A 25,311-nucleotide genomic window follows, 5' to 3' on the forward strand; every position below is an offset into this window, starting at 1 on the left:
TTCTTTCTTTCTTCCTTCCTTCCTTCCTTCCTTCCTTCCTTTCTTCCTTCCTTCCTTCCTTTCTTCATTCACTCATTTATTTATTTAAACCCTTAACTTCTGTGTATTGGCTCCTAGGTGGAAGAGTGGTAAGGGTGGGCAATGGGGGTCAAGTGACTTGCCCAGGGTCACACAGCCGGGAAGTGTCTGAGGCCGGATTTGAACCTAGGACCTCCCGTCTCTAGGCCTGGCTCTCAATCCACTGAGCTACCCAGCTGCCCCCAAGCTTTGGCATTTAAATTAAAAGCACAGTTCTTCTTGTTTTTAAAATCAGTTCCCAATGGGTAACTTCAAATAGACTGGCATGATTGAAAGACAAAGAGTGGGATTAAACGAGGCCAGATAATAAGATAATGAGCGATTAAGGCAATTCCACTTCTTCTATTTCTCTGCTGTTATGATTCGCTTTTAGACAGATATTGACAGGAAACTGAGGCATTTTCTACATGGAGGATGGCAGAGGTGTTCCTGGATTGTCTAATTAGTCAGATTCTCCATTCACTGACCAGGTCTCACGGTCACTGATGGAAAACGGACAAAGGCTTCTTCTGCCTCATGTGCAAAGCAGCCCACTAGGATGGAGGTCTTTTGGGGAAGATGCTTTAGGTCTCCTCTCATGATGCTAGGAGGGATAATTTTATTTGCTTCAATTAAGTGTTTACTCTGTACTAGACTTTGAGAGATGGGAAGAGATTTATGTGGATCACACGGGAAAGAGGCACCACAAGGAACCTTCCTTTCCAGTTGGACTTGCTCTTGAACCAATGTTTGTTTGTTTGTTTTGTTTGTTTGTTTGTTTTCACAATTATTTAAGGCTGAAAAAGGTTTGCTTGAAATGAGTAAAATTTGTCAAATGGCTGCTTTGTGCAAGGTCTACGGCAGGTGCTGGGGATATGGACGTGTGGGGATAGACTGGACTAAAGGGGCAGAGGAAGGCTAAAACAATTCTATTCACAGAGAAATAAATCCAGGAAGATATAAAATAATGCCAACAGTGAGAGAGCAGAGGACAAATGCGTCGGGATCTCAGGGAGGAGGCGGCACCTGCGCGAGGTGGAGGAGAGAAAGGAGGAGGCTTCGATGATAGGAATCGAAAGCTATATAGGAGCCAAATACCAGGTTGAGGGGTGTGAGGTTAATCCAGGAGGCTCCAGGCAGTCCCTGCTGTCCAGTAGAATGTTATCATGGAGGATTGGCTGGCGTGGATCAGGGTTTTAAGAATACCCACTTGAAAGCTCCGTGGAAGACAGATCGGAGAGGGAAGGGATCAGTGAGGAGCTCATCGCTCTCGTTCAGGCGGGGCTCGTATGAATTAAGAGGAGGAGATCCATGTCAGAACTCTTGGGGTGCCAGATTCGATACTCGTAGCAGCTCTTTGGATATGGGAGAGGAGAAGGAGGGAAAAGTGAAGAATAACTCCAAGCTGGGTGAAGGGAAGGGACGGTGGTATCAACAGCAACCGAGAAGTGGCTAAAGGCAACGTGAGTTTGTCTGGACACATCTGATCGCTTCCCTGGGATCAGGTATTATCATCACTGACCCCATTTTACAGATGAGGACACTGAGGCTTAGGGGGACTAAGTGACTTTCTCATGGTCACATTTAGTGAGTTACAACACCAGGATATGAGCCCAGGTCTTCTTGATGCCAAGGATAATGCTGTCTCCCCTTTAATAAAGGTGAATTATGATTGTGGTTTAAGAAATGTATGTTGGGGGCAGCTGGGTAGCTCAGTGGATTGAGAGCCAGGCCTGGAGATGGGAGGTCCTGGGTTCAAATCCGGCCTGTGTGACCCTGGGCAAGTTACTTGACCTCCATTGCCTATCCTGACCACACAGTATTGACTCCAAGAGGGAAGGTGAGGGCTTAAAAAAAAAAAACAGAAATGTATGTTGAAGGTACTTGACATGCCATTTTGTGTAGATGAAGAAGCTTGTCTAGAAATATACAGCCAGTAAGTGTCTGAGACTGAATCTACTTATCCATTTATTTATTACTTGTAAGACCTTCTGTCTTACAGTCAATACTGTGTATTGGCTCCTTGGTGGAAGAGAGGTAAGGGTAGGCAATGGGGGTCAAGTGACTTGCCCAGGGTCACATATTTGGAAAGGGTCTGAGGCCAGATTTGAACCTAGGACCTCCTGTCTCTAGGCCTGACTCTCCATCCACTGAGCTACCCAGCTGCCCCCTCTGAGTCTTAATTTAAACTCGGATCCTCCTGAATCCAGGCCCAGTGCTCTATCCACTGGGCCATCCAGCTGACTCTCTTTCAACATACTGTTTATCTATTGCCTTATTTAATAAATTTCCAATTGAGAACCTCAAGTACCCAACTAGAAGATGAGAGAGGTCACCCTCATCCTCATCCAATCCTGAGTCTGTGGGCCATTCTGTGCCCTCAAGGGATGTGATCTTTGCTCTACTTCACAAATAAATCCATTACTAGTAGAAATGACCTGTTGGGTGGTCAAACCTGTGGTTATTAATAGCAATGTTTTATTTGGGGTTTTACTCTTTGGGGGCTTATATTTTACATATAACATGGGTTTTCCCTCAAATATTATAAATGTTTTATATTTACGTATGGATATTTAGCCCTTGAAAAACTCTTAGCTGCATTATCTCATCAGAGCCTTATGACAACTCTGTGAGGCAAATAAAGACAAATATTCTCATCCCTCAAAGCCCCGAAGAGTTGGGCAATCTCCCCAAAGTTATTCAAACAAGACGTTCCCAGAGTCAAGACTAACTCCAGGTCGTCTGTATCCTAAACACAAGCTAGCTTGACTTTCTCCTCCTCCTTTCACTGTTCCAAGATGATGATGTAACCTTTAGAATTATTGCTAATTTAGTTGATTGAAGAACCAGCAACTTTTCTATAACGATTGGATAGATGTGGTTGCCAATTCATTTCGGTGTCACTCCCAGAGACTTCTTCTTTGAACTCTAAATCGGTTTAACATTTATTAAGCATCAGCTGTATACCTAGAACTAATCTAAACCCTCGGGCATAAGGACAAAAAAGAGACACCGTTCCTGCCCCGAAAGAGCCGACATCCTACTATGTTCTCCAAAGTGCTGGTGTCCGAAAGGCTCCCACCAGAATGAAAACCCTCCAAGGGCCGCGGAGGTCCCAATCAGGGATTCTTTGGCTTCACGGTCTTGAGGTCCTTCTTCTACCCCAACCCTCCCTCCCAGGGAAAGTACCGAAATGAAAGTCATTAAACTGTGTCTTGTCATCTGAGGAATAAAGCAGAGAGTCTGTCAAACATGAGCTGATCCTTTCAGGATATGAACAGATAACAAGTCTGAATAATAGCAACGGATTTTAGAGGAGGAAAATTAAATTGCATGTTTCAGCGAGGAAGGAGGAAGAGAGCTCCTGCTAATGCAATGAGTCCTTCTGTTTCTATTATCTGGCTATGTGTCTCCATGAAGTACTTTATGCTAGCTTGCATGCTACAGAAAGGTCAGGACCAAAAGATCTCACTGGGTGATGCCAAAAACGAAGAAGAGGCTCATAAAACAGTTGGAACAGAAACACCCATGACCTTGGGCGCACCTGCCCCAAGGAGAGAGGAGAGCGTTCTGCTCAGCCGGTACAGATGTTCCTGGAGGCTCTCTGAGTTGAACTGACTGATCGCAATCGGAAAGGTTGGGCCAGTTCTCTTTTGAGTCAACTCAAGGCATTTTTTACGTATTATTGCCTCATCCTCATAATATCTTGGAGAGGAAGGGAGGAAGAGTAAGCTCTACTGTCACCCTTGAATAGACACAAAGGAGGATCAAAGAATTTGAAGCTTGAAAGGGACCTTAGAGATTATTTAGTTCAGGCTCCTCATTTTACAGATCAAGAAACTGGGAGAAGCTCAGTGACTTTTATAAGGTCACACAGATAATATATCCTCAATTGGAATTATCTTTTTTTTAAACTTATTATCATTGTTATTGTCTTTTTAACATTTTAGTCATTTCTGAATATATTTCTCCCACCATCCTATCCAGGAATCCATAGCTTACAACACATGTTAAAAGAACAAGGCAGGGGATGGGAGGATCTGAGTAGCTCAGTGGATTGAGAGCCAGGCCTAGAGACGGGAGGTCCTGGGTTCAAATCTGGCCTCAGACACTTCCCAGCTGGGTGACCCTGGGCAAGTCACTTGATCCCCATTGCCTGCCCTTACCACTCTTCCACCAAGGAGCCAATACACAGTATTGACTCTAAGACGGAAGGTAAGGGTTTAGAAAAAAAAAAAAAAGAACAAGAGGGAGAAGCAATTCAACCCAGAAGAGGACTTTTTTTCTTAAGAGAAACTTTGGATTCATTTCAAGCACTAGATAATTTCCTAAAGGCTTTATTCTCAGCCCATCTGGAAGTACGTGAATTAGTCCACACCCATAGTACCCCACTTTCGGAAGGAAGGAGAGAATTTGCGTTTTCTCCAGTCTGCTCTTGGACCAAATTTAGTCATTTTAATTGTCTTTGTTCTTTCTAGTGATACTAGAAATCGTTGATGTTTTTTGTCTTGTGGCCTTGTCTTTTTGGCCTTCTGTATTCTTGGACTCCTTATTAAGAACTCTTAGTTTATATTGTTATTGTCATGGAATATATTATTTCATTAGCTCTTATTTACTTCACCCTTCATCAGTTCATTCAAGTCTTCCTATGTGTTTCTAATACTGAAATGCATTCATGTGGCAGAATTTGTTTTAGTCATTTCCTATTCAGTAGGTATCTGCTTTATTTCTATTTATTGACTATCACCAAAAATGCTGCAATTCATATTTTGATCTATAGGAGATCTTTGGGGTGGTATATGCCTAGCAATGGAATCTTTTGGTCAAAGTTTATGGTCATTTTGCTCAATATAATCAAGATAGAATTTTTTTTAAGGGAGACCGTAGAGTCATTCCAAGCACTGGACAATTTCCTAAAGGCTTTACTGTCTATTCTCAGTCCAAATTATTGCAAATTTTGCATGTCTGTCCAAGATATGAATACCATGACTCTATGGATTGTCCATTGGGCGTATAACATAGTCTGTAAAATAAGCATCCTTCATCCACTTAGAGAGTAAATATCTTCTGCAAGTGATGTTCTATGGAAGAATACTACAGCGTTCAAGGAATTAAATTTAAGGTCACTTGAAAGATGAAGGAAAGGCATGATGTAGGTGTGAACAGGCTGTGGTCATTCAATAGATTTCTAATAAGCACCTACTATGTGCCAGGCACAGTGTTAAGCACTGGAACATATTATAGGGAAATGCTGTCCAGATAAAGTCCTGTGAAGGATGTCCTCTGAGAGATGTATGTCCCAAAAAGAAATAAAGAACAGATGACACAGCAAGACTGAAGAATAGTGGATGACCAGCCACTGGTATCCCCCCAATGGCAAGAGCTCTAAAGTAAAGCTCCCAGGAAGTTACACCCTCTTTTGGATGCCACAGATAAGCATTGCACAAGATGGATTGCTATTGGAGAGAATTCCAATGTCTGATCCTAGAGTTGAGGAAGTACATGGACTATAAAAAAGGCGATTCTAACACAAATTTTAGGGTTAGAAATGAGTTACCCTTGTGATTTTTCTACTGCAGAAAGTATTCAGAGATTGAATGAACAGGGAGCATTTTAAAAATTTGCTTTTCTTAAACTCCCTAGTGCTTAGTACAATGCCTGGACTAAGATTCTTTTTTTTTTTTTTTAAGTCCTTATCTTCTGTCTTAGAACCAATAGAAGAGTGGTTATAGGGGTTAAGTGATTTACCCAGAGTCACACAGCTAGGAAGTATCTGAGGCCAGATTTGAACCCAGGATCTCTCATCTCTAAGCCTAACTCTCAATCCACTGAGCCACCTAGCTTCCCCCACATAGTAGATTCTTAGTAAATTCTTATACTCTGACTTTTTAGAAATGTTGTAGAAAGGTTACCATCATCATCATCATCATCATCATCATCATCATCATCATCATCATCATCATCATCATTAGCATTTATAGAACATTTTAAGGTTCACAAAGTGGCTTTATGAATATTTTATTTCTTTGGATCCTCACAACAGCCTTGGGGGGAGGTGATATTTTCATCCCATTTTATAGATGAGGAAATTGAGACAAGCAAAGAGAAGTTGTACTATTTGCCCAGGGTTCACATCTATTAAGTATCTCAGGTCAGATTTGAACCCAGGTCCTCCTGACTTCAGGCCTGGCATGCCATCCGCTGTGCCACCTCACTGCCCCAAATGTAGGCAGGGCTCCTCGAGTTTAGGTCCATCACTTTATCCACTTTGCCACTTCATTCTAGGTAATAAAGGGTTGGGAGAAGAATGGAGCAGAAGGTGAAAATGGTGGACTAGAATGCTACATTGAGAGCTGGAAGGGACCTCTAATGGTCATCTAGTACAATTGCTTTATTGGGGTTGAACCAGGCCCTGAGAGGTCAGCGGCTTGCCCATGATGATGCATGAGCCAAGCCAGAATTCAAATCCAGGCTCAAACCCTCAGTCCGGGTCCCTCTCTTTCTGCTGCCCAGCAGATAACCTCTGAGGTCCTTTACAACTTGGAGATTGTCTGCATCCATGATTTCTGGTTCTTTGGTCTCAGCTCGTCAGGCTCCAAGCATCGTCCCAAGTCCTCGTGATTCTTGTATGACAAGAACTGTCTATCCATGTCTACGATGAAGAAAGCTTCTCTAGCAAATTACGTTGTCAGGAAAGGGCAGCGAAAGGCTCTCTTACCCTCCCTCTCTGCTCCCCCTCATACATGTAGAGAACAGGAAAGCCTCCGTGAATTGAACCTGGATAATTCCAGGACCGACCGCCTCTTCAAAGATGTGAGGATCTTCAGCAGAGGACATCTGGGGGATATGCTCTGGGGTACGGGGGCTCAAAGGACTGAGCGCTTATCATTCGGGACTTATGGTCCGTGAAACTCCGAGACAGTGATGTGCGTGAAAGGGAGGCAGTGGCTCTAGTTGCCTGTCACCAAGGGGGAAAAGGAGGCAGTGAGAGTATGTCTGGAGTCCCCCTTTCCTTCCCGTTGCCTTCCTCAGGAGGTGTTTGCCTCTGGATCTCTTAGATCTCTCACACACACAGTGCCAGGAGGGTGGCATTCTTCAACCTATCCCCCTGGAGACTTAAATGTTTAGAAGAGGTAAAAGGAGCCTTAGGGTGATCCAGTCTAATTCTCCGTACATTTTGTGGATGGGGAAACTGAGGCTGGAGAGGTTAAATTGAAAATCAAGTCTAGAGATGGAAAGTCCTGGGTTCAACTCTGGCCTCGGATACTTCCCAGCTGTGTGACCCTGGGCAAGTCACTTAGTCCCCATTGCCCAGGCTTTATTGCTTTTCTGCCTTAGAACCAATACCTGCCTAGAACTCAAGAATAAAAATAATCGCTGTCGTGCAGAGGGCACTTAAGGGTTTGAAACATTTTGCCATGCTTGGTCATGTTTGGATAACATGAGAGATTTATGTTTAAGCAAGTTTGATTCGACAAGGATATGAAAGTTGGACGTGGAGAGGGAAGCTGGGCTTTCTTATAAAGTCATTCAGTCATAGGGTAAAAAGTTTCTCAACCTTGGTGGCCATCAAGGGAAAAGAGACAGTAGCAGATTGGAGAGACAGTGCCAAGGGGCACTTTCTAGGGCTTGGTACCTTCCTGGACATAAGAGAGGAGGGTAAGGGAGAGGAAGAGAAAAGCTCAAAAATAACTCCAAGGGTTTTCTAACAGACGAGACAACTGGTGGAGCCATTGATGGAAACAGTAGTCAGAAGTATGGGCAGATGGTATAGCCCGAGGAGAGCTAGTGTGTTGGCTTTCTGAGTAATGAGCTTGATGTGACGGTGTCGTCGCTCACCCCACTACCATGACTTCTGCTTTACAAGTGACTCTGGGCAAGGCATTTCAGTTCAGTTTTCTCAGTTCCCAGAGTTCCTTTCTCTTCTAAATCTATGCTCCTATGCCTCCTGCCTCCCTCCTAGGGATCGTCCTTTCCTTCAAATTTTAGTTTCAAATCCTTTCCTTCCCCTATTTCTGGGGGAACTAGACTATTAGATATAACCCAGATCCAACTCGAAGACTTCCAAGTGGCCCAGGGTTCCAGGTTAAACCTCTTTCATTGGGTTCACTAGTTGGTGAATTTGCCATAGGTGAAGTGCCCATCTCAGGCAGCCAGGTGGTTCGGTGGATAGGGTGCCAGGCCTGGAGTCAGGAAGATTTGAATTCAGATCCAACTTCAGATACTTCTGACCCTGAGCATGTCGCATAACCCTATTTGCCTTGGTTTCCTCCTCTGTAAAATGAGCTAGAGAAGGAAATGGCAAACCATTTGGGGTCATGAAGATTTAGACAGAAACAAGTCTCCATCCCAAGCTGTGTCATTCACAGATGAATTTCAAACATTATATCCTACTATTTCTATCTCCACAACAGGAGAATCCTTTTTATTTTAGGCACTTTCTGAAATTTTTCCTTGAGTGCCTAGAATTTTATATCTGCAACACTATTAAATGTCATTTACTTTAAACTCAAATCCTTAAATCCTAAATTAACAAGGTATTCTGTACTTTGCTTATGTAATTGGCAGAGAAATATTTCTTTCATCTCTCCCCAGTGGCTTTTAGTGTTAATTAAATTAAACGATTCAATAAAAAAAATATACCATGTTCAGAGTGAACTTAGAGCAAACTCTCCCTCATTTCACTTAAGAAAAATAAACAGATGAACAAATATATTTTTCCCTAAGCCTTGCTAATAATGAAAAATGAACAGTGATTAGTGTTCATAGAAAATACCCACATATTTTTCTCTTCCAGAGGTGGCTTCCTAAAGCCAGCTAAATGCAACACACATTAATTTTTTATTGAATTATTTAAAACTAAAAGCTAGTGGGTAGGGCATGAGCAGCGATCCATCAGTGAAGTCTTAAAAGGATCAGTTGGATAGGTAGGAGGAAAAGGGAGAGAAAATAAGATAACCAGGAAGAGAAAGTGATCCACAAGGCCACATGTCAGGAAGGAGGTAGCCTGAGAAGAGGCAATGGGAATGAGAGTTAAAAGATGGGGTAGAAGCTTTACTCTAAAAGGAACTATTTTTTTTTTAATTTATTTTAAACCCTTAACTTCTGTGCATTGACTCATAGGTGGAAGAGTGGTAAGGGTAGGCAATGGGGGTCAAGTGACTTGCCTAGGGTCACACAGCTGAGAAGTGTCTGAGGCTGGATTTGAACCTAGGATCTCCCGTCTCTAGGCCTGGCTCTCAATCCACTGAGCTACCCAGCTGCCCCCTTAAAAGAACTATTTTTAATTAAGTGACAGAAACTAAAATACAAGACTTTAAGAAATGAGTTGACAAAGGAAAAATGAAGACAATGAAGGTAGATTTTTTTTTTTAACAGGCTGCTAGGGAAAGAGAGGAGAGATAGATCAGGACTTGAAGGCATTCTAACTCGAGAATTAAGATTGCAAAAAGAGGAAAGAAAGTAAAGCCATAGCAGGTGTGATGGATTGGGATAGGATGTGTGGCTAAAGGAACCTAAGGTCATGGCAAGGATGAAGAATGGGTTTAAGAAGAATGAGGTAAAGGGAAAAATAGAAAGCTTAATGGTTGAAATCAGAGAAAGGAATTTCAGAGTTCCAAGGTTTTGTGATTTGGAGACTTCTGGATAAGATAAAAGCTCTGATCATCCCTTTTTTTGTGGCCAACATACAGCAGAAAAGGACAAAGGATAAAACCATTGGATTTGCCTGTCAAGATGATTGGTGACTTTGAAGGGCATTGTTTCAGCAAAATGGTGGTTGAGTATAGACTCAGAAGCCAGATTAAGCTTCTGACTAAGGTTAGCTCAGGCGGGATTCATTTAGAGGTGAGACAACAGTGGAGATTTCATTTTGCTTGAAGTCTGGCTGTGAAAGGGAAGAGAGTTCTGAGGTGAGATCTGGAAAGACAATGGGATAAAATTGGAGGTTTGGGGGAAGTCTTTCTTTTGAAAAGGCTGGGTTTGGGTTGGACAGGGAGACTAAGAGCTATGTCAGAAGGAAGGCACCAGAATTAAAGAAGAGGAAGAAAAGCTTCTTGTAGAACCTTTTTAAATTGGGACTTAAAGGAAGCCAGGGGAAGGCCAAGAGACAGGGTTGAAGAGAGAGAGTTTTCCTCACAGATGCACAGAGCTTATGAAATTCTTCTAGCAGATAGGAAGACTCCTCCAGGGTCTCTTTATAGAGGAAATAAGACCTGAAACAAACCAGTTATACTAACTATGGGAATCAAGGACCAGTTACTCCTACTTAACTTGTACTAAGACTGGTTTGGGAATGGGAAATTTGGGGGGTGGAAAAAAAAGATCATTTGACTATCATCATTTTGGAAACCAGGGATTTAAGAGGCATCAGAGTCCAGTTGAAAGAGCATTCCTGAGACTTCTGGCAATGTCTTTGGATGTCACCTTAAACCATTCAATGTCTCTGTTTCTCGGATCTTTTGAGATGAAATGTCTTGGTCCCTGTGTTCCTCATAGACAAGAGACAAAATTAAAATAAACTAACAATGTGCATAGAGGAGATGGGTTGAGTTTTAGGAGGAAATAATTGTTATGGAAAATGTCCAATATTTGGGATCAGAAAAACTTTGGCTCTGAGTGACTGTGAGCAGGCCTTTTTACCCTTTTGGGTCTCCATTTTATCATCTAGAAAACAGAATTTGGGATATTTCAAGGAGAGGGAAAAGGCTGGTGTGAACAAGAGATACTGATCTTAGTGAAGAAAAGATTTAGCTGGGGTATACAGATTTATACAGAGCAGATGGAAGATAATCAGAATTTGAGTTCAGATCCTCTGACAACAGCCAAGTTTAGTATTGCCTCCATTAGAGCTGTCTTTAAAGTATTTTAAGTATTTAAAGGACACTCACATGAAAAATGACTTTGGTTCCTTGTGGCAACCCAAGAACAAAGAACCAGGAGAAATGCTTGATAGTCAGGAAAAAACAAAGCTAAAATTAGAACCTACCAGAAGTAGGACAGGGGCTACCTGGAAAGGGAGTTCATTGGAGCCCCCTACAGATCTTCAACTGGCTGACCATTGACCAGATACATCATGGAGACAATTCTAGGGGTTGAAGTAGGGAGTTTCTGAGCTATCTTCCACCTCAAAGACTCTGACTCGATGACCTCCTAAGGTCCTTTTGACTCTATGTTCTAGGAGTACAAGAACAAGGTATCATGACATTTGACCACGCAGATCAATAATACTAAGAGTTTTCCAAAATGGACCTATTCCAATGAAAACTATCTAAAGGGGTTTAGATTCGTTATTTGAAAGAATTCACATTAATGCAACCCCACCTTATGGGGAGATAGAAAGATACTTGAATATTATTGCAGTTGACACAAGATATCAAAACCCCATGGGGCTTGTTCTTCTGGCCTATGAGTTGATTTCAACAATTCCACTCATGCCTGAGCGTGGGGAAAACTGTGAAAGTGGACAGGCTTGGTAAGTTAAAGAAACCCATATTGCTTGATTGAAAATATCCAGGTAGGGAGGAATTTTCTACAATGAAACAGTTATGTAAGAGAGTATTGGAACTGGGTCTCACTGCCTACCAATGAGGATCCCAATTCATCAAGCATGTATTGTGGTGATTGTTGTTCAGTCATTCAGTCATGGTCAAGTCTTCATGACCCCATTTGAGGTTTTCTTGGAAAAGATACTGGAGTGCTTTGCCATTTCTATCCAGCCCATTTTAAGTGACTTACCCAGGGTCACATAGCTAGTGAGTATCTGGGGCTAGATTTGATCTCAGGTCTTCCTGACTCTGGATTTTACACTCACATTGAGCCACCTAGCTGTCTCAAGCATGTATCAGTCCCCTACTATATTTAAGGCATAGGGATTGAAAGGAAAAGCTGTCCTTGCCTCAGGAATATCTATTTCATTCAAAGAAAACAATATTTAGACATATAAATTTGATAGGATTTGAAAAGGGGATCAGGACTATGACTAGCAACTCTGGGAATCAGGAAGGACTTTTGGGAGGAGGTGACACCAACCACTGAAGGATGCTAAAGATCACAGAGGCCCTTGTTTGTAGAAAGAGTCCAAGACACCAGCAGAAGTTGATTTGGGTCCCATTTAAATGTCAGTAGGTCACTTAGATATATGAAAACTATTTTTGTAAATCTTAAAATGCTAAAGAAGTTATGTGTTATCCCTTTTTTTTTTTTGGTTGGAGAAACAGAAGATTCTATTTTACTAGTTGAGTTCTCCAACTATGATTTGACTGATTCATGACTTTGGGAGATTTCTTTCTTTTAAAAAGGGATCTCCATGAAGAGATTTTCTGACCTACCATACTTTTTTTTTCTTCTGTTACCAAAAACTAACAATTAAAAGGAAACTTTGAAAATTCTTCTGTATTTTATGAACATGTAAGAAATATTCAATTTTTTTTCCCCCACAGGCCTGCACAGCATATGTGGAGTTCATGATCGCCGTGGCTAAACTGATCCGGCAGGATAAAGGACTGGCCATTAACGACACGCAGATTACCCAGGAAATGAATCGAGTCATGGAGCTGGAAAAAGAGATTGCCAATGTAAAGCATCGTCTCCAATCCACTGAGTACCCTTCAGCTCCTTTTCTCTGCCCTCTTCCTCCCCAAATTGGTTTTGATGGCGAAAAGGCCAATTTTGTGCTAAGTGGTAGAAAGCCAGGGCTGCGCAGTGGAACATGCTCAGTCCTAAAGAGCCCAGCCTTTGAAGTGAAAGAAGCCCCCTGCCTTTCCCAGCCTCATTGGGCTCCTGTAGTCACGCCTAGTCTTTGCTTCAGCAGCAATAGCACAGAAGCTTCAAAATGAGCCAAATATTGGTCATGTTAAGCGTTAAAGGGCTGCCCTTCACTCCTTAATGATTTCAGAGCATTAGTGGCAGGAGAGATGCGCTTGGGAAGTAGGGCATCTGCTAGGGGAGGCTGAAGGGAGTACAGTTAGAGGTTTCCTCTTCTACAAAGGTTTATGGATTTAGAACAAGGTCACTATTGGGACTAACCTTTGCCCTGATACTTGCATCAAACACTTAGGAAATTGCTATTCTATGCAAAATGCTGCAGTAGGATACACAGGGGAATACAGAGGTGGACACGATATGGTTCCTTCTCTCAGGAAGCTTATTAACCAATGGTGGAGTAGAAGATGGGTAGATGTAGATAGAAATCAGAATGGTCCTTCTCATTATGAGCCTTAAGAAAACTTGGAGAGGGAGAATTCTTTTTCAGCCAGAGGGAATCATTGGAGATGGGAAAGAAGACTGTGGAATAGACTAGATACTCCCTAGAATCCCTCCCACTTCTCAGAGACTCTGATTCTGTGATACCAGCTAGAAAGTGGGAGTGAAAGTGTCCCGTGCAAGGGAAATGGCTTACATGAATACATGAAGACCCTAAATGGTTTCAGGGATAGCACGTGGTCCAATTTGGTCCGAAAATAAAGTGTGTGACATAAAACGGAAGAATCAAATTGCAGAAGTCCTTGAGTGACCTTTAAGGGATTTCTTATTTCTGAATAATTTCTGCCTAAAATATTTTTTTCAGATTCCTAAAGAATTCCCAGTTAACTCTAAAAGCTTCTTAAACATGTTACAGCTGAGTCCAGGTATTCAGGCAACTTTCTTTAAGAAGCCTGATGTTAGTAAAATGGACTTGACACCAGGAAATACTGAGTTTGGATCCTGAATCAGTTCCAAATGATTTTGAACTTATTCAAGACTGAAAGAGGCAAGCTAGCATTTATTATGCTTCTACTGTTTACCAGCACTGGGTAAAAGCCCAACAGGCTCTGTCTTCAAGGACCTTACAGTCTTATGGAGACAATACTAATGTAGGTATATTTAAAACATATGAAGAAAATCCAAGGCAACTTGGAAGTGGATCTAGTAGTTGGGGAGAGCAGGCAAGACCTCAAAAGAAGCAGGTCCTTAGGTTGAGGCCTGACAAAATCAGAGATTCTAAGAGATGGACTCCAGGCATGGAAGGAAGTTCAAAGAAAGGCAAAGAAGTGGGAAATTGAGTCTTCAAAAAAAAAAAAAACCAACATAAGTGGGGGGTATGGCTAGCACACAGAATGAGTGGAGGGAAGTAATAGGGGAAGACTGGAAAGGTCAATAAATCCAGGGGAAATACAAATGAGTGTCTAATAAGTGGAGAACACTGAAGGAGGCTTAAAAGCAAAGGGAGTTACCAAAGAAGGAGGAAAAGCAATCATTGCCCTCAGGGGTCTTCCATTCTGACCCACTTCCTCTTCTGCTTGGAGCAAATATACATGTAATTCTATTGACAGTTAATGACTTTTATTATTGTGTGTCAAGTAGGACATTGTGCCCTAGAGAAAGAAAACACAAGTATTTGAGACATTAGTGAATGTATAAAGCTTTGACAGTGTCTAAGAAGATTGTTAAAATATGAAACTCACCATCTAGGGATAGAAAGCTAAGAATATTTCCTCAAGGTTTGGCAGACGAGGCCGGATAGCAAAGAATCTGCTAAGAAATAGACACCAGAGCCAGATCTTAAGCATTCTTATTCAACAGACCAATTAATCACTTCAGTTTCCTTGTGCCAAAAGTAAATTGCAAAATTGCTATTGATGGTTTGCTTCGCCAAAAGCTCATCTATCCCTACATTTTCCTATTTACTATTGTTGTAAACAATTCTGCTAAAGCAGGGCTCCTTACCAGTGATCAGATTTCAGATGGTTCATGGACTTGACTGGGAAAGAGATGACACCATAAATTAAGTGACGAGATTTTAGCATTTTCTTCAGTTATTTAAAAACATGATTCCATGATTGCACACATAAAATCTATATCAGATTGCTGACTGTCTCGGGGGAGGGAGAGAATCTGAAACTCAAAATTTAAAAAAAAGGTTAAAAATTATAATTGTAATTGGAGAATTAAAAACTATTTTTTTAATTAAACCCTTAACTTCTGTGTATTGGCTCCTAGGCGGAAGAGTGGCAAGGGTGGGCAATGGGGGTCAAGTGACTTGCCCAGGGTCACACAGCTGGGAAGTGTTTGAGGTTGGATTTGAACCTAGGACCTCCCGTCTCTAGGCCTGACTCTCAATCCACTGAGCTACCCAGCTGCCCCTAAAAAATATTTTTAAAAGTAAATAAAACATGATTCCAGAGGAAGTCTATAGGCGTGATCAAAAAAGGTTAGGTAAGGGGCCCCTGTGCTAAAGAATCTCCTTGTTCAATTAACAAATAACTCTGTAATTAATTCTGCAGGCCACCACTAAACCTGAAGACCGGAATGACCCAATGCTCCTCTATAATAAAATGACCCTAGCCCACATCCAAAACACCTATACATTAGAGATCAATGGACAGGTGAGTATTGGCTTCCTATAAAATTTCTTTTATGAAACCATGGACTGAAAACAATAACTCTAAGATGAGCTATTTTCTTTAAGAAAAAAGCATGTTCCTTCCTCAGTAAATGAAATTTGTTGAGCTTTAAAAATGAATTTAAGTGACACAAAAGTGCTTTGCGACATTATCCGGTTTAAAACCTCATTTGAAATCATGATGTTAGTACTAACTTAGTTGAAATTGTAGACAAAGAAAAGTTCACAAGTCAGCTACGGTTTGATAGGAGAGACCAGCCTGGGAGAATCATAGAACTCAGAATTCTCAGAGCCTTTCCTACGTCCACCTAACCTCAATGGAATAGGCTGTCGGTCACAGTACTCGCTCTTAAATGGCCGGTGGAATCTGAGCCACTCAACAAGAGTAAACCTTCACCCTCAAACCGTTGCCTTGTTCTTAAGTGGACTTTGACTCTGAAGCATCGGCTAGCTTCTTCCAGTCTCCCTTGGCTGACTCTGCCAACTTCCATTGATATATCAGTAACCAGTCTCTCCTTTATCAAGACCCGTAAAAAAAAAAAAAATCACACTCACAACATCGAATCTAGATTCTTAGAATGGACCCGGGCATGAAGAATCACAGTAGGCATAACATTGGTGATTGAGTACATGTGTATGCATGTGTGTGCTGAGTCTGTATTTTTTTTATAGTCTGTTTCTATCAACTACCTTTGCCTGTGATTATATTTCTGACATTTGTTATTGTTGTAAAGAATTGCATTTCTTTTTGTTGTTGAAACAAGTTCTCCTAAAAATATGGCGATGACTTTGAAGGCATGCTTGGTCATCAATATCTGCTTTTTACATATAAGTATTTTTATAGAATAATATCATTCCATTTCACCAAACCATAGTAGGATCCATAGCTTTGTTGGTTTTTTTTGTTTTTTTTAATTTGGTTTTGATTGAAAAAAGGCTACTGAGAGTAGAATTTGTGGCTTCTCTAACCTTTGAAATCACAAAGTGATCTTTTAGATTTGTTATTCTGTCAAACTAAGTGCCCATAAACCTCATTTTCATTCTGAGAAGATGTGATTTTAAAATTCCGTCCAGATGTAGTCAGGAAACATCTGGAGTATTATGTTCCATTCTGGGAACTAAATTTTTTAGAAGGATGTTTGGATAATTTGGAGGGTATCCAGGGAGAGAGTATCCAAGATGGTGGAGGGTCTCAAGTCAATATCATATGAGAATGGGCTATTAGAACTGGGGATGTTTAGGAGGGAAAAAAATCCTTATGGGTTGGAGAGGAGGTTGATAACTCTTTCAGAATTTGAAGAACTAGACATGAAAGAACCATTATATTTATTCTAACTGGCTCCAGAGAGAAGACTTAGGAAAATTGCATAAAAGTTACAAAAAAGGTGAATTTAGTCATGATGTAAGGAGAAATTTTCAATGGTTATCAGCATCCTAATGTGGAATGGGCCTCCTTAGGAAGTCATGGGCTCTTCTTCATTGGAGAAGTTAAGGCTGTAGAACATCCAATAATTTTTTATTTGTGGATAGGACAAGATGGCCACTGCATTCCTATCCAATCATACAAACTCTCATTAAATCAACAAGGCATTTATTTATTTATAAATTATTTTTAATTAATTTTAAAGTATTTTTCCATGGTTACATGATTCATATTCTCTCTCCTCTCTTCCTCCCCACTCCTGGAGCTGACAAGCAATTCCACTGGGTTATACATGTATATTCACTCAATACAACAAGGCATTTATTAAGTGCCTACTACATGCCAGGTGTTGCCCTAGGCTTTGGAAAGAAAAATGTTTAGGTCCTTGCCCTCACAGAACTTTACATTCTTCTCAGGGAGGAGGAACAACAAGTATGTATATAAGTATATACAGAATATACTGAGAATATTTGAATACGGTGTAATCTGAGAATAATTTCAAGTCCTAAAATTCTGTGATTATGTATCCAGCTTCAGCCCCTCTCTTCTTCATCACCAGTTATCAGACTCTATGTACCATAGATATGTCATATGCAATGTGGCCAAAATAAAATGCATCATCCTTTTATTTTCAAACTTTCCCTTCCCTTCCTTGGAACTTCATTATTTCTATAAAAGGCATCATTCCCTTTCAGTCATCTGGCTTTGTATCCTAATTGTCAGCTTTACTCCTTTCTCTTTCCCAGTGAATCAAATCCATTGCTAATTTTTTGCTCTCTCTCCACAATATTTCTGTCATTTATTTCCCTCCCCCCAACCAGCTTCATACTCGCAGGCCCACATCATCTCCCACTTAGACCCTTGCAGTAGCCTCCTAACTGATCTGGCTGCCTTAAATCTCTTCGTCACTAATCTCTCCTCCAGATTTCCTTCAGCCCTCATCATGCTACTTCCGAACTCATTAAACCCCAGTGGTTTCCCATGACCTCCGGTGTCAAGTAGAAGCTCTTCTATTTGGATTGGATGTCTTTCCATTCTGGTCCCTACCCACCTTTCCAGCCTTATTACACACGATTCCCCTTAGTAAACTATGATAATTCATCCACCCTATCTTTCTTACTGCTCCTCCTCCATATTTTCTCTCCTCTCTGTGTGCCTTTGCATTGGCCAAGGTGGGGACAATCCCATGACTGAAAATACCCCATTTCCTCATTGCTGCCTCCCAGAATCCCTAAGTTCCTTCAAGATGCAGGTCCTGCCCCTTCTGTCCCACCCTCGACATACGGCATTCCATGATGCCTCCAGCCCATAGTGCCTGATCCCTGAATTATCTATATAGATACAACTTGTCCCTTGTATAGATTATATACTATGTGAAGGCAGGAGCTATTTAGGTTTTTTTTTATTTTTTATTTTTTATTTAGTGCCTAACACAGTGCTTGGCACCTAGTGGATACCTAGTAAATGCTAATTGAGTGAATAAGGAGAAAAAGCTCCCAGATAAATATCATTATCATCATATCATCATCATGGGTTCAGTCCACTAGTGATGAAACTAGTCTCCTGTATATATTTTTTTTTTTAACCCTTGTACTTCGGTGTATTGTCTCATAGGTGGAAGATTGGTAAGGGTGGGCAATGGGGGTCAAGTGACTTGCCCAGGGTCACACAGCTGGGAAGTGTCTGAGGCCGGGTTTGAACCCAGGACCTCCCGTCTCTAGGCCTGGCTCTCACTCCACTGAGCTACCCAGCTGCCCCTCTCCCTGTATATTTTACCCTAGTGTTTCAAACTAGAATCTTGGGACCATGTAGTGAAATCGCCAGCCTACTAAACGCATGACACCTGTTTTTTTCTAGCCGTTCAACTGGGCAAATTACACAAATGCAATCATGTCAACTGTGAAAATTAGTGTTGCAAATGAGGAAGATGTGATTGTGTATGCTCCCGAATATTTAACCAAACTTAAGTTCATTCTTACCAAATATTCTGCCAGGTAGGTGCCTGTCTGTCTTTCATGAATCACACTTTAATGTCAGTATGCTCTCGAGAAGCCTTGCAGCCTCATCTTTCTTGTTGCCGGGTGGTGGTGTTTTTTTATACAGAGATCTTCAAAATTTTATGTCCTGGCGGCTCATTATGGATCTCGTAAGCAGCCTCAGCCGAAACTACAAGGAGTCGAGAAATGCTTTCCGGAAGGTGAAGAAAAATCTCTCTCTTCTTAAGACTTAAAGCTTAAAGAGATCCAAAGTTGGGGAGCCTTGCTGTGTCCACCACATGAATGTGGTGAACTTGGCAAGGGGGAGAAATGCCAAGTTCTAGCTGTCTAGCCCATGCTTAAATTTGTTGCCTAGAAAAGGCAATCTTGCTGCTCTAAGGATAATCATCCTGCACCCTCTTGAAGTGTGGGATGGCACTGAAAGCAAAGCAGCTCATTTTTGAAGTGCCTGGTCTGTGCCAGGCGCTGTCCGAGGTGCTAGTCGAGCTAAAAGACTTCATCTCCGTATTCAATCATTAACTGTAGAAAGTCCCTTTTATAAGAAAAATGGCAACTTCACTGGTGTCACTGCTAAAACTATAATGGACAAGGTAATTGATTATTCAAAAGTCAAGAGTGTATAATGTAAAAAAATGCAGAGACATCTTATCATCTTATAAACTCCTCAAATGCAGAGATAGTGGCAGCCTCAGTCATCTTCTAGATTAGGGGTTCTTAACTTTGACGGGGAAAAAAATGAAATGAGAAGAAAAGAGCTTCCTTTGTAAGCCTACATATTTTACTTTTTACATGTAAACACATTATTCTCAAAACGGATCCACAGGGTTTTCTAGAGAGCCAGAGGGATCTATGACCCCCAAAAAGGGTTCAGAACCCCTGATCTAGAGCACCCCTCTCATTTTATAGATGGGGAAACTGAAACCCCTGGAAATTCATAGAATCACAGGTCTAGAGCTGAAACCAGCATCTTTGGTTCCTAGATGAGGAAAGGGAGGGCCAGAGATTTTAAGAAATTCACTGAAGATCCTGCAGGTAACCCAGGTACTCTTGCCTTCAAAGCAGATATTCTATTGCACCACACTGCCTCTCTGAAATGACTTGCCTAAAGTTATAGAAGTATTAAGTAATAGATTAGTATTAAGTAAGAGATTCAAACCCAGATCCTCTAAGTCTACAGGCAGAACTCTTACCATAGAGTACTAGAATGTCAGGACTAGAAAGAACCTTTTGCGATTACAATGAATGTGCTATGCATTCTTTCCAAAAGCAAGTACTCTCCATATATCCATAGAAACGCTAATAATAGCATCTATATCATGCTTTAAGGTTGCAGAGTTCTTTACAGGTATTCTCTCATCTGATCATCACTACAACCTTGTGAATAGATGTCATTATTACTGCCATATTACAAATGAGTTTCACAGAACTTTATATAGCTAGTAAGGGTCTGAGGCAAGATTTGAACCCAGTCCTTCCTGGATTCTACTTTATCTACTAAACAATCTCTGGAAAACCCATCAACATCACTTGTGACTGAAGAAAACCTTAAAGGCATACCTTGAACCATACTTAAACCATCAGTCATTCAGAGAGTGCCAGGGGGAAAGCGATGTTCTTTGGAGTGTAACCATTTCATTCATTGGATTTTTTAGCTTCCTGCTCTTTGCTAAGGGCCATGGCGAGTCCTTAAAATCAGGAGATTCTCAAACAGGACAATCACAGTGCCATCATTTCCTCTATTTAATGTAATCCCTTTGTTGGCATTCGAATGGACACCTAAACAATACTTCTAGCTATCAGAATTTAGAACGGAATGTTTAAAGACAGCCATGTTTTTTCTGTTTATGAAAGACTGGCCTGAAATCTTTCTCACAGATGCAATAATGTATGTACATCTGTTGGACATTATTTCTCATTTTATATTGACAACATAGATGATGACGCAGTATTGTATTCCACATCAATCCTGAAAAATGTTAACATGTGGCCACAACAGAGGGTTGTTAATGAGTAGACATTATAACAGCGATCCAGATTTCATACAAAATCATTTAGGCAAATAATTTGATTGAATGGTATTTTTTTTCCTGCATTATAAATGTGTACTCACTGAGTGGGGTCTCTGAATAGGACATAAAGACTTTTGAGTCTTTCCTGGGACTAAGAGATTTTCGAAAGCATAGAATTCCACAAAGTTTTAACTTGAAGCCCTGGATTCCTGGACAAACCACCATAAATTCTATTTTGTATTTCCCCTGAACAGGCTCTTTATGGCACAACATCTGAAACAGCCACTTGGCGACGTTGTACTAATTATGTCAATGGGAACATGGAAAATGCCGTTGGACGGCTTTACGTAGAAGAAGCATTTGCTGGCAACAGTAAACATGTGGTAATGTTTTTGGCACAATTAACTCTTATTTATTTGCACTTACGGAATGAGGCAGTATTCAGAAATTTAGTTAAGCATCTTATTTATGGGATACCAAGTCTGTAAATCATAATTTGCTTTTGTTCTCCTGTTAAATCTCATCATTAGTAGACTTTTTTTTTTTTAAATCGACATTAAACATGTAACTTTGGGGACTTTCAAAATTGGCAGCGCTCTTTCAAAGCCTTCAAAACATGAAAAATTGATCAGGAGACATCAATTACATAAAGAAAATAATGCATGAATGCTACTCCTGGAAAGCATTTCAGCATCCCCTGCTCATGTCTTTATAACTTTATAAAGTTGGTAGCATTTGGAGAAATTGATTTTTCAGTAACCTGGGCAACCTGTCAGAGGCCATTAGCAAATATTATTCAATTAAGTATCTTCTAGACTAATTCAAGATAGCCACAATTATTCCAGAACTCTAGCTGCACAAAGCAGTGTGTGAATTATTTGGGACAAAGTAAAATTAGTAAGACAAGAAATATATTTATTTCAAAATGATATAAATAAAATCAGTTGAGTTTATTACCAACTATACGATAAACCTTTACATGTCTTTGTTTTTTGTATGTCTTTCAAAACACTTTGATGTGAAAGTACACCTGTTTTGTGCAATATTCATTTGTTTCCCATGATTTGGTGTTGAATCCCCGGGATTTTTATGTATATCCCTTGATTTTTCATTATAAAACCATCCTTTTATCAGTTTAGATATTAAGCATCACTTTGACGGAATCGATTTGTCTAAGTCTAGCCCAGAAGTTTTTGGTGGGGTTCAAATTCAGATAGATTTCATTGAAGAAGTTTATCTCTATCTCTTGGGTAAATTTCTGAACTTTAAGGATTGTATTGTAGTATTTTGGCACAATTTGGGAATTTCTATAATTCTTCTTCCTGGTATGTCAACCTGTTTATGAGAGGTCATCATGCCATCTGTGGAGAAAAGACTTAGGCCAACAGAAAGAAGAAGAAAAAAAAATACATTTTCTGGTTGAATGTTACTAGCTATGTAACTCTATTCAAATAACTTCACCCTATTTGCCTCAGTTTCCTCATCTAGAAAATGATCTGGAGAAGGAAATGGCAAACTACTGCTCTAGTAGCTTTGCCAAGAAAAACCCAAATGGGGTTATGACAAGTCATACATAACTGAACAATAGCAGCAACTCATGACTGGTGGTATTTCTTTGTAGCCATTTTTAAATTTTATTTTTCTGGATTTTCCTCTTCTTCCAGCTTCAGAAATTTTACTGTCACATTGTAGAGGAATAAATAACAGCTCTTGTGGCTGCCATGTTGCTCTGAAGGTCTTTGCTCATTTTCTAAGGATTAATTAGACTGTTTTGCAGCAATAATATGCTACTTTGGCTCATAGAAGAATAGATCTGGCAGTAGAAGTGACCTGAGAGGCCGTCTTATCCACTTAGCTCATTTGACAGATGGAAGAGCTGAGGTCCAAGGAGATTCCATCAATCACTTGCCACAGTCAACCATTAGCATGTTTGTTGTTGTTGTTGTTTTTCAGGTACATTTTCTTTTGCACAGTCAGTGCCATGTGTTCAAGGTATTTTCTACACTAATGTTATTGGAATCATAGGTCTCAGCCCCCATCCCTGCACCAAAAAAAAAAAAAAATGTTTGTAACAGTGTCATCCACATTCCTGAAGAAAGCTCCAATATTCCCACTCTTAAGCATATTTTTACCTCTTTCCTATTCTTTAAACCCTTATCTTCTATCTCAGAATCAATACTATGTATGGGTTCCAAGGCAGAAGATCAGTCAGGGCTAGGTAATGGTGGTTAGGTGACTTGACCAGGGTCACCCATCTAGGAAGTGTCTGAGGCCAGATTTGAACCCATTAAACCACCCAGCTGCCCCACAACATGTTTTTCTATCTTGGTATCTGCCATAGTGCTAGCAGCCACTGCAGTAAACTGCCTAGCAAATGCAGATTAGTGTTTTAGCTCTATATAGATGGCTATCATTCTGCTGTTGAGTTAAGCACTCACACAATATATATATATGCCACTGAGCTCCTGACTCTCGAAGGAATTGACCCTCTTTCTTTGCCCCATGTTCTCTTTCTTTCAGGTAGAAGATCTGATTGCACAGATTCGAGAAGTTTTCGTTCAGACTTTAGATGACCTCACTTGGATGGATGCAGAGACCAAAAAGAAAGCCGAAGATAAGGTAGAAACAAAATCAGGGCTTCCTCTCCAGCATTCCCCCAGTGCTTGCTTGGGGGAGGTGAGAAAGTGAGGGGAAAAAAATCATCACAATCAAAGATTATAGTATAAAAACTAGTTTCTAGAAATGTTAACTCACCTATGGATGCTCCTTGATAGGGCTTTTCCCATCAGCCTTGTATTTTTTTTTTTTTTTAATTTTAAACCCTTAACTTTTGTGTATTGACTTATAGGTGGAAGATTGGTAAGGGTAGGCAATGGGGGTCAAGTGACTTGCCCAGGGTCACACAGCTGGGAAGTGGCTGAGGCCGGATTTGAACCTAGGACCTCCTGTCTCTAGGCCTGGCTCTCAATCCACTGAGCTACCCAGCTGCCCCTAGCCTGGTATTTTTTAGTGTGTTTTGTCACCAAAACCAGTCTTCAGTCATAGCCCATTCCAAGTATTTATTTTTAAACTTCTTACACTTGTTTCTGTTGTGGTGGATGAAAGATGAAATGCCTGAGGGAAAAAAGGTTCCAGTTTCTGAGCATAAGAAATGCATGCTGATTGTATATCAAATCAGATTCAGTGCTCCTCAGCTTATGGTTGAACCCTGAATACAAGGAGACAGATTTTTATATGCTGAAAACAATTAAACAAGATAATTGATTAAACAGTTAACCAGAATAGGAACATAAATATAAAGCTTAGTTATTTTAATCCCTTTACAGATAAGGAAAGTAAAGCATAGGGAGTTTAAATGATTTACTCAAGGTCATACAGGTAGGATTTGAATCCAGATTTTCTGACTTCCATTATCTGTTCTTTTCCACACTACCACATTGCTTCTAAAATTTATAGATTTATACCTGGAATGGAATATCAGACCTTATCTAGCCCAACTCTCTCATTTTATACCGGAGGAAGCAGAAGCCCAAAGGCTTAGACTTGCCCAAAGTCTCTTAGGCATCAAGGGTCAGAGCAAGGACATGAGCTAACGATAAATCCATCACTCCTTCTGCCACCCCTCCTAACTTGCCAGGACCTAGGGCACCATTTTAAGCCTTCAATGGCCAGACTTCAATGGTGGAAGGAGCTTCCACACTAGGAATTCTTTACACTAATGAAACTACAGGTCTGAACCACTTAGCATCCAAATGGATCAAAAAAAATTTATTAAGCTACTATGATTTGCCAGTCACTCTTCCAGACACCAAAGCCACAAACCAAAAAGGGAAACAGACCCTGCCTGCCCTCAAGGAGCTTACATGTGCTTACAACAGAGCTGTTGACTCTGAATTAATTTCTAATATTATGTCATGTGCATAACAGATACATTGAGATATATTATATGCTATATAATAGTTTACATATTATATACTTAGTTCTGCACATGTATCTACATTATTCATACAAGCTATGCACCAATACCTATGATACCTGTATGGTATACATTGCAGATATAGATTATATATTTACTATATTCATATTTACAAACACATGTATACATTATGTCTAGAAGATCTACACAAATATAGGCGATACATGGGTATTTCCATATATTAGCCATTTATATACTTAGCCACACATATTTATAAACATGTATCCATTGCATGTGTATATATTTAGATGTATCTATATATTTTATTTATGCATATATGTATATATATATAAACTATGTACCAATATCTGATAGCTGTGTGTATATTATGTATCTGTATTGAATACTTGTCTATATATTTAAACACATGTATATTATGTATACAAGATATTCCCGAGTATATGTGATACATGTGTATATATGGTGTGTGTGTGTGTGTGTGTATATATATATATATATATATATAT

The 25,311-nt window shown here is 40.3% G+C and overlaps 1 protein-coding gene across 1 annotated transcript in view; it reads left to right on the forward strand.

Annotated features, from left to right (window-relative positions):
* Positions 1-25,311, forward strand: part of MME (membrane metalloendopeptidase) — a 139,158-nt gene that overhangs the window by 60,781 nt on the left and 53,066 nt on the right. The window contains 6 exon segments of the mRNA XM_044670911.1: positions 12,498-12,632; positions 15,321-15,422; positions 18,720-18,856; positions 18,966-19,059; positions 21,123-21,251; positions 23,389-23,487. Coding sequence (XP_044526846.1) covers positions 12,498-12,632; positions 15,321-15,422; positions 18,720-18,856; positions 18,966-19,059; positions 21,123-21,251; positions 23,389-23,487 — 696 coding nt within the window.

This window comes from Gracilinanus agilis, chromosome 3 (genome assembly GCF_016433145.1).
Source record: "Gracilinanus agilis isolate LMUSP501 chromosome 3, AgileGrace, whole genome shotgun sequence".
Taxonomy (NCBI): Eukaryota; Metazoa; Chordata; class Mammalia; order Didelphimorphia; family Didelphidae; genus Gracilinanus; species Gracilinanus agilis.